This window comes from Prionailurus viverrinus, chromosome B4 (genome assembly GCF_022837055.1).
Source record: "Prionailurus viverrinus isolate Anna chromosome B4, UM_Priviv_1.0, whole genome shotgun sequence".
Lineage (NCBI taxonomy): Eukaryota > Metazoa > Chordata > Mammalia > Carnivora > Felidae > Prionailurus > Prionailurus viverrinus.
In genome coordinates, this window is record NC_062567.1 from 119,046,120 (window position 1) to 119,059,732 (window position 13,613).

A 13,613-nucleotide genomic window follows, 5' to 3' on the forward strand; every position below is an offset into this window, starting at 1 on the left:
GCATCCGAGTTTGGCTCAGGTCATGATCTCACAGTCCGTGCGTTCAAGCCCCATGTCAGGCTCTGTCCTGATGGCTCAGAGCCTGGAGCCTGTTTTGGATTCTATGTCTCCCTCTCTCGCTGCCCCTCCCCCACTCTCACTCTGTCTCTCTCTCTCTCTCTAAAATAAAATAAAAACATAAAAAAAATTTTGTAAAAAGAAAGAATAAGAACCACATAATAATTTCAATAGATGCAGGAAAAATATTTCACAAAATACAACATCTGTTCATGATAAAAAAAACCCTGAGCAAAGTAGGTTTAGAAAGAACACACCTCAACAAGATAAAGGCCATATATGAGAAAATCCATAGCTAATATCATATCTACTGGGGAAAAACTGTTTCAGGTCAGAAACAAGGCAAGGATGTCCATTCTCACCATTTGATTCAATGTAGTACTGGAAGTCCTCGCCACAGGAACCAGATAACAAAAAGAAATAAAAGGCATCCAAATTGATAAGGAAAAAGTAAAACTTTCAATATTTGCAGATAACGTGATTTTACATATAGAAACCTGAAAGACTCCACCCCAAAACTCCTAGAACTGATAAACAAATTCAGTAAAGTTACAGGATACAAAAATCAATGTACAGAAATCTGTTGCATTTCTGTACAGCAATAATGAAGCAGCAGAAAGAGAAATTAAGAAAACAGTCCCACTTACAATTGCACCAAAAATAATAAGATACTAGGAATAAACCTAACCGAAGAAGTAAAAGACCTGTTCTCTGAAAACTATAAAAAAGTGATAAAAGAAATTGAAGATGACACAAAGAAACAGAAAGACATTCCATGCTCATGGATTAGAAGAACAAATATTGTTAAAACGTCTAGACTACCCTAGCAATCTACACATTTAATGCAATCCCTATCAAAATACCAACAGCATTTTTCACAGAACTACAACAAACAGTTCTAAAATTTATATGGAACCACAAAAGACCCCCAAATAGTCAAAGCAATCTTAGAAAAGCAAAGCAAAGCTGGAGGAATCACAACTCCAGACTTCAAGTTATATTACAAAGCTGTAGTAATCAAAACAGTATATATGGTACTGGCACAAAAGTAGACAAAAGATAAATGAAACACAATAGAAACCACAGAAATAAACCCACAATTATATGCTCAATTAATCTTCAACAAAGCGGGAAAGAATATCCAGTGGGAAAAAGACAGTCTCTTTCTTCAACAAATGGTGTTGGGAAAACTGGACAGCTACATGCAAAAGAATGAAACTGGACCACTTTCTTACACAATACAGAAAAATAAATTCAAACTGGATTAAAGACTTAAAAGTCTTTAAAACTCTTAGAAGAGCGCACAGGTAGTTAATTTTGATGATAATGGCTGTAGTAATTTGTTTCTACATAGGTCCCCTGAGGCAAGGGAAACAAAAGCAAAAATAAACTATTGAGACTACCTCAAAATAAAAAGCTTCTGCAGAGTGAAGAAATCAATGCACAAATCTAAAAGGCAACTTACTGAATGGGAAAAGATATTTGCAAATGACATATCTGATAAAGGATTAGTACACAAAATATTTAAAGAACTTCTAAAAGTCAACACCCAAAAAACAAATAACCCAATAAAAAATGGGCGGAAGACATGGACAGACACTTCTCCAAAGACATTGGCCAACAGACACATGAAAAGATGCTCATCATCACTTATCATCAGGGAAATACAAACCAAAACTACAATAAAATATCACCTCACACCTATCAGAATGGCTAAAAACAACACAAGAAACGGTAAGTATTGATAAGGATGTGGAGAAAAAGGAACCATCGTGAACAATTGGTGGGAATGGAAACTGGTGCATTCTACTGTTGTTGGGCATGCATACTGGCAAACAGTATGGAGGTTCCTCAAAAAGTTAAAAATAGAACTACCCTATGATCCAGTAATTGTACTACTGGGTATTTACCCAAAGACCACAAGAACACTAATTCAAAGAGATACCTGTACCCGTATGTTTATAGCACCATTGTTTATAATAGACAAGATATGGAAGTAACCCAAGTGTCCATTGAAAGGATAAATATGTGTTGTGTGTATATTTGCATGTATGTGTAGTGGAATATTAGCCAACCATAAAAAGAATGAAATCTTGCCAGTTGCAATGATGTGGATGGAGCTAGAGAGTATAATGCTATGTGAAAAAAGTCAGTCAGAGGAAGATAAATACCATATGACTTCACCCATATGTGGTATTTAAAACAAAACAAACAAGCAAAGGGAAAGAGGGAGAGAGAGAGAGAGAGAGAGAGAGAGAGAGAGAGAGAGAGAGAGAGAAATGAACCAAGAAACAGACTCTTAACTATAGGGAACAAACTGATGGTTACCAGAGGGGAGGTGGGTAGGAGGATAGATTAAGTAGGTAATGGGGATTATGGTATCCACTTGTCATGATGAGCACCAGGTAATGTATGGAATTGTTGAATCACTATACTGTATACCTGAAACTAATATACCACTGTATGTTAACTAACTGAAATTAAAATAAAAACTTTTTTAAAATTCTTAAAATGAAATACCGAGGTGTAAATATCACTAAATACATACACAACTTGTATACTGAAAATTACACAATGGTGATGAGAAAAACCAGGGATCTAATTAAATGAAGAAATATACTACATTCATGGATTCAAAGATTCAGCATAATAAAGATGTCAATTCTCCCCAAAATGATATACAGATTTAATGCAATCCTATCACAATCTAAATAACATATTTTTAGATATAGAGAAGATTATTCTAAACTTTATATGGAAAGGCAAAGGAACTAGAATGGCTAAAACAATTTTTAAAAATAAGAATAAAGTGGAAATTAGTTTACCTGATTCTAGACTTACTATAAAGCCATACAAATCAAGACTGTGTAGTATTGACAGAGGGATAGACACACAGATCAATAGAACAAAATAAAGAAACCAGAAATAGACCCACACAAATATGCCTGTTTTTTTTAAAAAAAAATTTTAATGTTTTATTTATTTTTGAGAGAGAGACAGAGACACAGCGCAAGCAGAGGAGGGGTAAAGAGAGAGAGGGAGGCACAGAATCTGAAGCAGGCTCCAGGCTTTGAGCTGTCAGCACAGTGCCTGATGCAGGGTGGGGCTCGAATTCACAAGCAGTGAGAACATGACCTGAGCCAAAGTTGGATGCTCAACCAACTGAGCCACCCAGGCGCCCCCTAACCGATTTTTAATATAGGTGTAAGTCAATGGAAGAAAGATAGCCTTTACAACTGGACATCCATGGGGAAAGGGGAAAGAAAGAACATCATTCTAAATCTCATGCCATTGAGAAAAACTAGGTAAAGGGTATATGAGATATTTCTGTATTATTTCTTAAAATTGCATGTAAATCTAAAATTATATGAAAATAGAAAGTTTAATTTTAAAAAATTTAAAGAATTTAGTCATCTCTGTTCCTTGATATGTGTACACATAGATGAATAGAGAAGTCTGGAAGGATGGTCACATCAACATTTAAAAAACAAGAATTCAGTGATTAGGATTCAAAGCTTCCAGAATCAGCTCTTACCTGCAGCAAAGCTCCCATTAGTGATGCCAGTGCAGCCATTCCAATACACAGAGCTCCAAACATCACACCTAGATGGATGATATAAAAGCCAGTATAAAATTCAGACCCAGAGGATTCGAATTCTCAATAGAATAAGCTACCACACCTTTGATTCAAAGTAATTAATATGATTGTGATGATTGTGGTGAAAAATGGCCACATACATCAAAGCCAGACCAAAAAAAAAAAGGAAGGGGTGTTTTCTTACAAGATCAGCAGAGTGCAAAGAGGAAAGAAAACACTGATATTGTGTCTCAGGATTAATTACATTAGATTATATAAGTGAAAAATCCCTAGCATTAACTATGGGGACTTTAAAGCTAAGAACTATTGTGTTATTAATCTAATCCTCTATAAACATTTGTTTATAAAGGAAGGCTTAGGTCTCTGTTTTCAATTTGCCAGAAACAGGACACAATCCAGCTCTGCTGTGTACAGCATGATGGGGGAGAGGATTAATAAACATCAGAAATTAGAGTGTTTTGATCTGAAGTGTCCATTTCTCCCAGGAAGTGTTCATCCACACCAAGGGGTGGTTTAGGACCTTTAGCCCTCTTGTTATCTCAATCAACATACCCAACCCTTTCTTGTTAAACTAGCCAAGAAAGATAGCATCAAAGACAAGTATGATATTACCCCTCTACCAAATTGTTTCCCCACAACTTTATAGAAATTCTCAAGCCACCACTGCTGGCCAGATTATAGATTATGGGATTTTTTTTTCTCTTTTGGCTTTCAATATTTTCCAGATTTTCTCCAAGTACATGTTTTACTTTTGAAATTAAATTAAAATTTACATACACACACCCAGATTTTTATTTTTGAAGACTTCCATTCAGCACAAATCACCTGAAATCAGTCAATATAATTTCACACGCATAAAATTCAAAACAAAAAAAATGAATGATAGCTTTGCTCATCATAAAATTAGTGCATTCCTTATATCTATCTGACTTACACTAGCATTCACACCTTTGTTAATTATATTGGGTAAATGACCTTTCTGCACCTGAATGGAAACCTTACATTAAGTTTTTGCAAAGAGCTTGAGATACAATCATTTTTATACCTCTTAATCCTAATGTAAATGATATTTCTAACATATTTAGCTTGATTCTTCTCTATCTGATTGCTCATGGGTGGTCACCATTATGGGTTTTGGTAAAAAAGTTACTGGAAACACATTCAAATCATTTGCCATGTTCTTCTCTATGATACCTTTACTGTACATATCTCAAGATAATGACTTTATATAACCCTTCAAAGTAAACAAAAACCTCATCTACACTAGCAGAGTTGATTTGTTATTAATCATTATCAACATCCTTCCTTGAGCACAAGCTAGTGCCTCTTGTTTTATATGCATTATCTCTAAACCTCATTGTACCCGCAAGGTGAACACATTTTGTTTCATTTTCCATATAAAGAAATTCAAGCTGTATTAGGTTATTGGGTTTCCTTAAGGCTAATAAATTGGTGAGCAAGATTAGGTCTGTCTGCCTTCAAAAGCTTCTATTGAAAACCACACAGTTTTGATAATCCTATAACAAACCAATCTAAATGCTCTTTGGGAAGCATTGTATCATTCTGAAATTATGCTGCAGGATTAAAATTGGGCACCTAATAAAATTATGCAATATTATTTAAATGTAAGGCACACTCAGGTGCCTGGGTGGCTCAGTCGGTTGAGCGTCCAACTTTGGCTCAGGTCATGATCTCACAGCTCGTGAGTTCGAGACCCACATCGGGTTCTGTGCTAACAACTTGGAGCCTGGAGCCTGTTTCAGATTCTGTGTCTCCCTCTGTCTCTGCCCCTAACCCATTTGCATTCTGTCTCTGTCTCTCTCAAAAATAAATAAACATTAAAAATTTTTTTTTTAAAAATGTAAGGGATACTGAAAAATATAAACTAAGTACTTATTCCAGATGATAGTCAAGACAATTACATATATAATTATGGTTCAAAATAGAATATTATTTACTATTTCTTTGGCAGTCTATTAGTGTTATTGGGTTGAAGTTAAAGATTCTTTTGAAAAAACAAGTTTGTTAGTCATTCATTCCAGAATACATATAACCAAAACGTCAAAAACAAAAAATGAAGTACACTAGCCAGATTTCTTTGAGTCAGATTGTTACATTTGGGACATCTGGGAACTGGAGTCTTTAAACCTTTCCATTCAACTGATATTTAACCCCTCATAAGGTCCTACATCTATAAATAGAAGATGAGCCTTCCCTGTACAATTTTATTGACTATCTCTAGAGCAGTCTACATGTACAGACAGAATAGACAATCAAGATGGTTCAAAAATCATAACACTCTGTTTATCTTCAATTCATACACACAGACTATGTACTTTAAACTGACAGTGAGCTCTTCGGTAATAAAATGTGGGCTCTTGCCTCCAAACTAAGGGTATTTCTTAAAACCGTGGGCTAAAGTTTGGAAAGGAAAAGGGTTGGATTTTTTTCTGTAGCTAAGAAGAAGTTCAAAAAGAAGGACAGCCAAATAAGGAAATTGTTCTTTGTGGCCCCCTGACAATTAATCGCTTGAAGGGTCTCCCAAATCTTGATTGCAAATATGGGATGACTGTGTTTAGTGACAGGCATGCATATGCATAGATACACTTACACTCAGAGGTTCTTACTCTGTGTCTTCCAGGAAAAGGAATTTCTGGTATCACTAAAAATCATCTCCCAGGGCTAAAATAGAATTGTGAACATAGAAACTTACTCAGTCCTTGGGAAATCCAAGAGAGAGACCTTTCTGAGAGTGATCTGAAGTGAGGTTTAACTAGATCTTCCACAGTTACTGCTGCTAAGGCATTAATACTGGAGGACACTGTGCTGTAAGAGAAAATCAAACTTTTGATTTATAATATTTTAACTTTAACAATACTTTAAGTAGGAATAAGAAAGGGGGAAACAAACTGTCATTGCTGAAATATAACCAGATTTCTACTATATTTTTCATGATCACAACATCTTCTTTCTGGAAACTGATATCATCCAAGAATGATTCAGTCAACATCCATAGGCTTAATAGTGAGAAAGGACAATTTTATGTTGCTTCCATTTTGCAATAAATTCTCAGTGTCTATGGAAACAATCTACAGACTACACAATACTATTATATAGTGACTTTAAAACTTATTTTTCTTTGTGCAGAGAAAGGACTATCATAAATCCTCACTAACATATGCCATAAATATCAATAATATTAATTTCCTGGATCCTCACTAACATACACTGTACATGTTAATCAAGAATTTCCTGGCACAGGGGCACCTGGGTAGCTTAGTTGGTTCAGCGTCCGACTCTTGATTTCTGCTCAGGTTATGATCCTGGGGTCATGGGATCAAGGCCTGTGTGCTGGGCTCTGTGCGTGGAGCCTACTTAGGATTCTCTCTCTCTCCCTCTGTTCCTCTCCTCTGCTCATGCTCTCTCACTCTCTCTGTCAAAAAAAAAAAAAAATCCCTGGCACAAACACTAGAAGAAAGTGCAATAAGTAAGTTCAAACACAGAACAAGAGTCTTTGGACAGTGCATATTATTCAGCATGTAACAGGAGATTTTAATTCTAATTTTCCATTTGACCATGCTTTATCTATCCATATATTTTAAACTGAGACCATAGGTACCCATTTTTGATAATCAGTGAAAACTACCACCAACTGATCATTATTATAGTGACCCTCCAGGGTAGGTGATGATGTATTAGACAGCAGGGACCAAGTTAAAAGTGGAGACTGAGGATAATAGACTGCTAGTCCACAGAGGTAAGACTGAAACTGAGAACAACAGGATACACAGAGTAGATTACTCCCTTGGCCCTATTTGTGTTCATTTTCAGAATTCAGCTTTATCCCCCAAAATATCCAATAACAAAAGAAAGATCCCAATAGGGAAACCATGTACTGTTAGAGTCATAATTCATACCTTAATGTTCCACTGTAAGCACAGGCCACAAAAAGTCCAGGAAGACCCGGATAATCTTGTAGAATGTCCAGTACCAAATAAGGCATGAGCTGAAAAATTCCAAAATTTACTCCTGAGTGCTATTTGCTACCAAATAAAATTATTAATGTATCATTTATCTTGTGTTCTTCAAGAACTAATGGAACTTATTCCACATAATTGAAATTTCTAAATATGAAAAATTATATTATTTAACTGCTAACACTTAAAAGAATAGCACAGTAGTTAAGGATACAGATTCTAGATTCAGACAGAAGTGGTTTTTGTTACTTAATTTCTCTAAGACTCAGTATCCTCATCTGTAAATGAGGGGTAATAATACGAATCCCATATACTTGCTATAAAAGTTAAATGTAGAGCTCTTAGTATAGTACATGGAATATGGTAAATGCTTGATTAAAAAGCAGCTGTTCTCAGGGCACCTGGGTGGCTCAGTTGGCTAAGCGTCCAACTTCAGCTCAGGTCATGATCTCAGTCCGTGAGTTTGAGCCCTGTGTCAGGCTCTGTGCTGACAGCTCAGAGCCTGGAGCCTGCTTTGGATTCTATGTCTCCCTCTCTCTCTGCTCCTCCCCTGCTCATGCTCTCTCTCTGTCTCAAAAATAAATAAAAACATTAAAAAAAATTTTTTTAAAGGTAGCTGTTCTCATTCTTTAGAATAATAAAACAATTTAAAGGAAATATTTTACATACCTCTATGCTTAAGCAAACAGCATAGTTAAATTAATTTAACTTGACTTGATGACTCAAAGATATCTTTGTGAACTTCAATCACTACACAGAACTGAAAGTGTAATTACAGCTGCATATAGTATGAGAAATAGTGACAAGTGGAGAGTACCCTCAGGAAGTTTCTGAAACTTGCTTCTTTTTGAAAAGTTCCTGATATCAACTTACTTTTTGATAAGTTACTTAAAAAAAATAAATATTAAATAAGGATGGGAAAGTGTATTACTTCAGTACTATGTTACATGCCAGTCTTTTGGCAGCACTAATTTTTAAATCAAAAGGGTACTAAGAGGATAATTTTCTAGGAAAAATTCCCTTCATTTGCATTGAAACATTCTTGATTCCTTCTCTGATAGTATAGAGTGGATAGATGGCATGTCCTATCTTATCAGCCTCTTTGATTTCATTTAACAATAGTTTGTTACTATTAGCCCACTGTTACAAGGGTCTGTGTTGAGTTGTTTTAAGAATTTCTCCACTTTATCCAAAGCTTACTAAATTTTCATTCTCAGAAAGAGAGAATAGCAGTTATCTCTCTAGGAAATCAAGACCAAATTTTCCCAAGATATCTTAAAAGTGTCACTTTAAGCAGTATTCCATATAAAGCAAAAGTCAAGTTTCCACTGTTATTGCTATAACAAGATCTAAAATCTTCTACCCTATCATCAACTTTCTCAAAAGTTTTTGGGGTAATATTTCATATTCTGAATGACCCCCTCAGGTATAGGTAGAACTAGCAAGACCGACATATAGAAAAGTAGTAAAACTATATCTAAACACTAATCTTGCTTCCTCATGGTGAGGTCCAGAAGAGTGTCACAGAAATATATCTTTGCTCTCCTCAGGTTAAGATTTTGACCTGACTTTCTACTGACTGTGCCTATGTGCATTGTATCCCCAGGGAACTGTTAATTGGATTAACTCCTTAACAATCAACACAACACTGGAATCATCCAATTCGGAGGAAACCTTTCTTAAAAAAAAAAAAAAAATCAGCACAGGCTCTCAAAATGACAGGTGCATGCATGCAAGACCCCACTCCACCCCCATTGTCATTCTATGACGAGTCTCAAGGTTAGGAGATTGTAGACATTTTCTGTTGTGATTGTCCAGGGGTAGGATAAGATAAATGAGAAACATTTTTAACATCCCTACTGTCCTCATTATATAAACTACAAACAATAAACATTGACAAAAAGAACAAAATATTCTTCACTAGAGAGAACATAAGGGAAGAGTGCCTCCATCTTCAGAGGAAACATGCTTCTTAGATTCTCTGAGCAAATAGGAAAGATCTATTTATTAACAGGAGGACACACGTGAAGATAGGGTTGAGATGCACAGCTCATTGAGGCTCTCATTTTCTAATCCCACAAAGTTGCATTTTTCTAGGAGTATGTGATGCATTTACACCAACATAGAATGCAGGTCTATCTTCTTTCTCATGAGTCCCCTGGGCACTGATTTACAAACAAGTCTTAGAAAATAATTTGCGGGGGTGGGGGTGTCTAGGTGGCCCAGTTGGCTAAGCTCCTGACAACTTTGGCTCAGGTCATGATCTCATGGTTCGTGAGTTCGAGCCCTACATCAGGCTCTCTGCTGTCAGCGCAAAGCCTGATCTGGATCTTCTGTCCCCCTCTCTCTCTGCGCTTCCCCTGCTCATGCACACTCTGTCTCTCAAAAATAAACATTTAAAAGAAAAAAGAATTTTGGCAAGAACTCTGAGAACAAGAACTCAAGCTTTAGAGTCTAGCAGCCCTGGATTTGAATTCTAGCTACACTTTCTGAAAGGTTGTATATGGCACAGAGGTTCAAAGTTAGGACTCTGGTCGCAGCCTGCCTGAGTTTGAATTTTGGTTCCAGGTTTACTAGCTGGTTACATGATTTGTCTGTTTCTCAGTTTCCTCATCTTTGAAAGAGAAATAATCATAGCATCTACCTCAGAGTGTGGCTGTAAGGATTCAGAGTTGAAGTCTATATAAAGCACTTATAACAGTATGATAAGTGCTTGCAGCTATTCTTATTTATTAGCTATGCAACCTGGAGCAAGTTATATAACCTCTCTGAGAGCCACTCATTTCCTCATCTCTAAAATTAGAATTATAGGGTTGTGAGAATTAAAACAGATAAAGCATGCAAAGCTGAGCATAGAATCTCATCACATAGTTGGTACTTAGTAAATGTTCACTCATTAGATCTGTTTATCTATCATTTAAAAACTGGAAGGTAAGCCATTGATAAATAAGTGATATGAGAATAACCGTAAAATATTCTACACTACCATGGTTTGTGCATGGATTTTTTTTTCTTGAACTGTGTTTACATTTCTACTCCCAGCCTTGAGCTATTTCTATTGATCCCTTGGCTTGAAATTTTTCCAGGTATTTCACTATTTTAATCTTGGATACAGCATTCTTCATTCTTACTATATTTGCTAAAATAAATTTTTGCCAAATGCTTTATAGAAATTAAAGACAATTACATTGTATTCATTTGCTATTTCTCTACAAAAACAGGAACACTCTTTCCTCCCAGCTAATAAGCTTTCTGGGTATCCTTAATGCACATGTAAGAAAGACATGGTACTGAACCTGGTCTGGTGCAGACACTTTCTTGGCTGTCCAAGGATCACAGTCATGGTACCTGGAATATAGGGCGAGCCCACAAAGCACTGAGCAGGTGAGGATTGCCCAGAGTCCCAGAAGATTGATGTAGAGAGACCTAAAGAAGTCAGCAAATGACAATTGTAATTTCCATCCTAAAGATTAGGAAACTTGTAACATAAACAGAAAAGACCTTCATGATTACTCAATAAATGTACATTATCTTTTGGTTATCAAAACTGCTATCTATTTTATTCTAGCCTAACCTTCTCGTTAAGCTCTCAATCAGCAATATATTTGGAAATACATGGAATAGATGGGGGTTTCTCTATTAAATAACTATATTCTCCTGGTCAGAGTTCCATGGGCATTATCAGCTTTATAATCATATGTAATTATATTACTTCAGAACTTCTATCATGAAATAAAGATTTTTAATAGTCAACAGACCAGTAACCATTACTCACTTTCCTTTTAAAAGTAATGCAATTCTAAACTGCTAAACATTGTTAGCATCTACATTGCAACTCATCAAACTTGTTTAAATGTGGTTTGTAATATCATCTAATAAATGTGAAAGGCAAATCTGCATTCCTTGAACAGGTACCTTCCCAAACAATGTTCACCATTATAATACATGATGTGTGCTCTGGGAGAGTATAAAGGCTTATATAACATCACTGGAGTCAAACCTGAACATAAACGCTAGTTCGATCTATCATATGTGACCCTAGGCAAGTAATTTAGCCTCTGTGAACTTCAGTTTCTTCATTTATACCTACAGATAACAACGCCTACCTCACAGAGTTATAAGACTAAATGAAATAGTACATATCACAGAGCTTGGCATGTAATAACATTTGTTAAATGGTAATTATTGATATTATGAATATTAATGTCATTGAGTTCTATGTCTTAATAATCAGTTGAATAGTTAACATTTCTCTCTCTCAGAAGGTGACTATATTGTTCTCCCAGGGGTGCTGTACTGGATACTGATACAAGCTGCCCTAGGCTGAAGAGAAGTACAACACCCAATATCATGCCTCCTTCCCTGGGGACCTGTGTCCAATGACTAGTGGATTCAGAGGTTTAAAGGACAAGTCCCCTCATCCTAATTTGGGACAAATCTGATGAGTCAGCCCAAATTTAGAGCTTCCCCTAAGGCCTTGGCTGAGAATGCATAACAATCCAAATTCTCCCTCCAGTCAACCCTGCTTCCTTTCCATTTTCTTCTACAGGTGGTGATTTCCTAACAGACTGTAGCATGCCAGCCTCCATCTCAGAGTCTGTTTCAGGAGAAGCCACCTTCAACAGGTGCCAAGCCACAGATTGCTAACCTTTTCCCTTGATTGACTAAATTTATTCTATGTTTTGTTATTGTCTAAAAATAGTGTAATAAGTGCATCTCATCTCCAAATCATCAGAAAATCTACACAGATGCTTTCCTGCTCTAACACCCTTGCTCATACATGGGTTTAATACTTTACTATATAGTCTTATTTGACTTTAGTGCCATTCAAATAGATTTCTTATCAACAACATTTAATACTGCCCTTGGTCAATCAATGTCAGTAGGTCTTAACTTTCTGGCTAGGATTCATTCTTACCAAGGAGCCAGTGTTAAAAAGTAAGGGAAAATGCATTTGCAACTACATGGATGGAACTGGAGGGTATTATGCTAAGTGAAATTAGTCAGTCAGAGAAAGACAAAAATCATATGACTTCACTCATATGAGGACTTTAAGAGACAAAACAGATGAACATAAGGGAGGGGAAACAAAAATAATATAAAAACGGAGGGGGACAAAACAGAAGAGACTCATAAATATGGAGAACAAACTGAGGGTTACAGGAGGGGTTCTGAGAGGGGGGAATGGGCTAAATGGGTAAGGGGCACTAAGGAATCTACTCCTGAAATCATTGTTGCACTATATGCTAACTAATTTGGATGTACATTTAAAAAATAAAAAATAAAACAAATTAATAAAAAAAAAAAAAGAAGTAGGAGAAAATGATTCCTCTGAGCTCAGGGATTCTGCCTTGTTAAGGAGACCCACTGGGCCGTTCCAAAGGAAATTGTTTTTTATTAAGAAAGCTCTAAAGCTCCAATTCTGGTCTTTTAGTTATAAAATTGGGCTTTTTGAGTTTCATGTTCCCAAAGAAACAGAAGAGTATGTGCACAATTAATTTGGGAGAGGCATCAGCTCTAGCATAGATTTAAAGTCCAGTGGATTACTGGAAGTATAAATTACATTCCTTCAAAGTTCCTAAAAATACCAGAACCCCTAAGCTCACTTTTGGGGTAGTCTATATCCAGTTACTGTGCTGATTTTCTTGTAGATCTTTTATTACAGAATGTTCCAAAGACAGATCATGTTTAAACCAATTTACCCTCAATATATTGAGTTCTGACATGTGACATCACAATATTTTCATGTTTTCCTTTGAATAGAAATAGAATTGCCATTCCTCATCCTACTTTAATCATGCTGTTACTCTTAAGCTATTTGGAATTTTTAAGTTCCTAAATGCATGTGGGTCCAGTTAGCCTTATTTATCAGCATGGGGAATGGTGGTCACCACACTGATCTGAGGCTTCCTGAGAAAGAACCAGCCACCATTTGTACTCTTTTTTCAAGCCATGATGGGCTTGAGAGTTCCCTGATCAAG

The 13,613-nt window shown here is 36.1% G+C and overlaps 1 protein-coding gene across 1 annotated transcript in view; it reads right to left on the reverse strand.

Annotated features, from left to right (window-relative positions):
* The window catches only part of SLC5A8 (solute carrier family 5 member 8), a 50,848-nt gene that overhangs the window by 20,311 nt on the left and 16,924 nt on the right, over positions 1–13,613 (reverse strand). Inside the window, exons 7-10 of the mRNA XM_047867745.1 lie at positions 10,929–11,058; positions 7,573–7,661; positions 6,369–6,481; positions 3,593–3,660 (exon numbers count right to left, since the gene is read on the reverse strand). Of these exons, the coding sequence (XP_047723701.1) occupies positions 3,593–3,660; positions 6,369–6,481; positions 7,573–7,661; positions 10,929–11,058 (400 nt within the window). The remainder of the gene's footprint in view (positions 1–3,592; positions 3,661–6,368; positions 6,482–7,572; positions 7,662–10,928; positions 11,059–13,613) is intronic.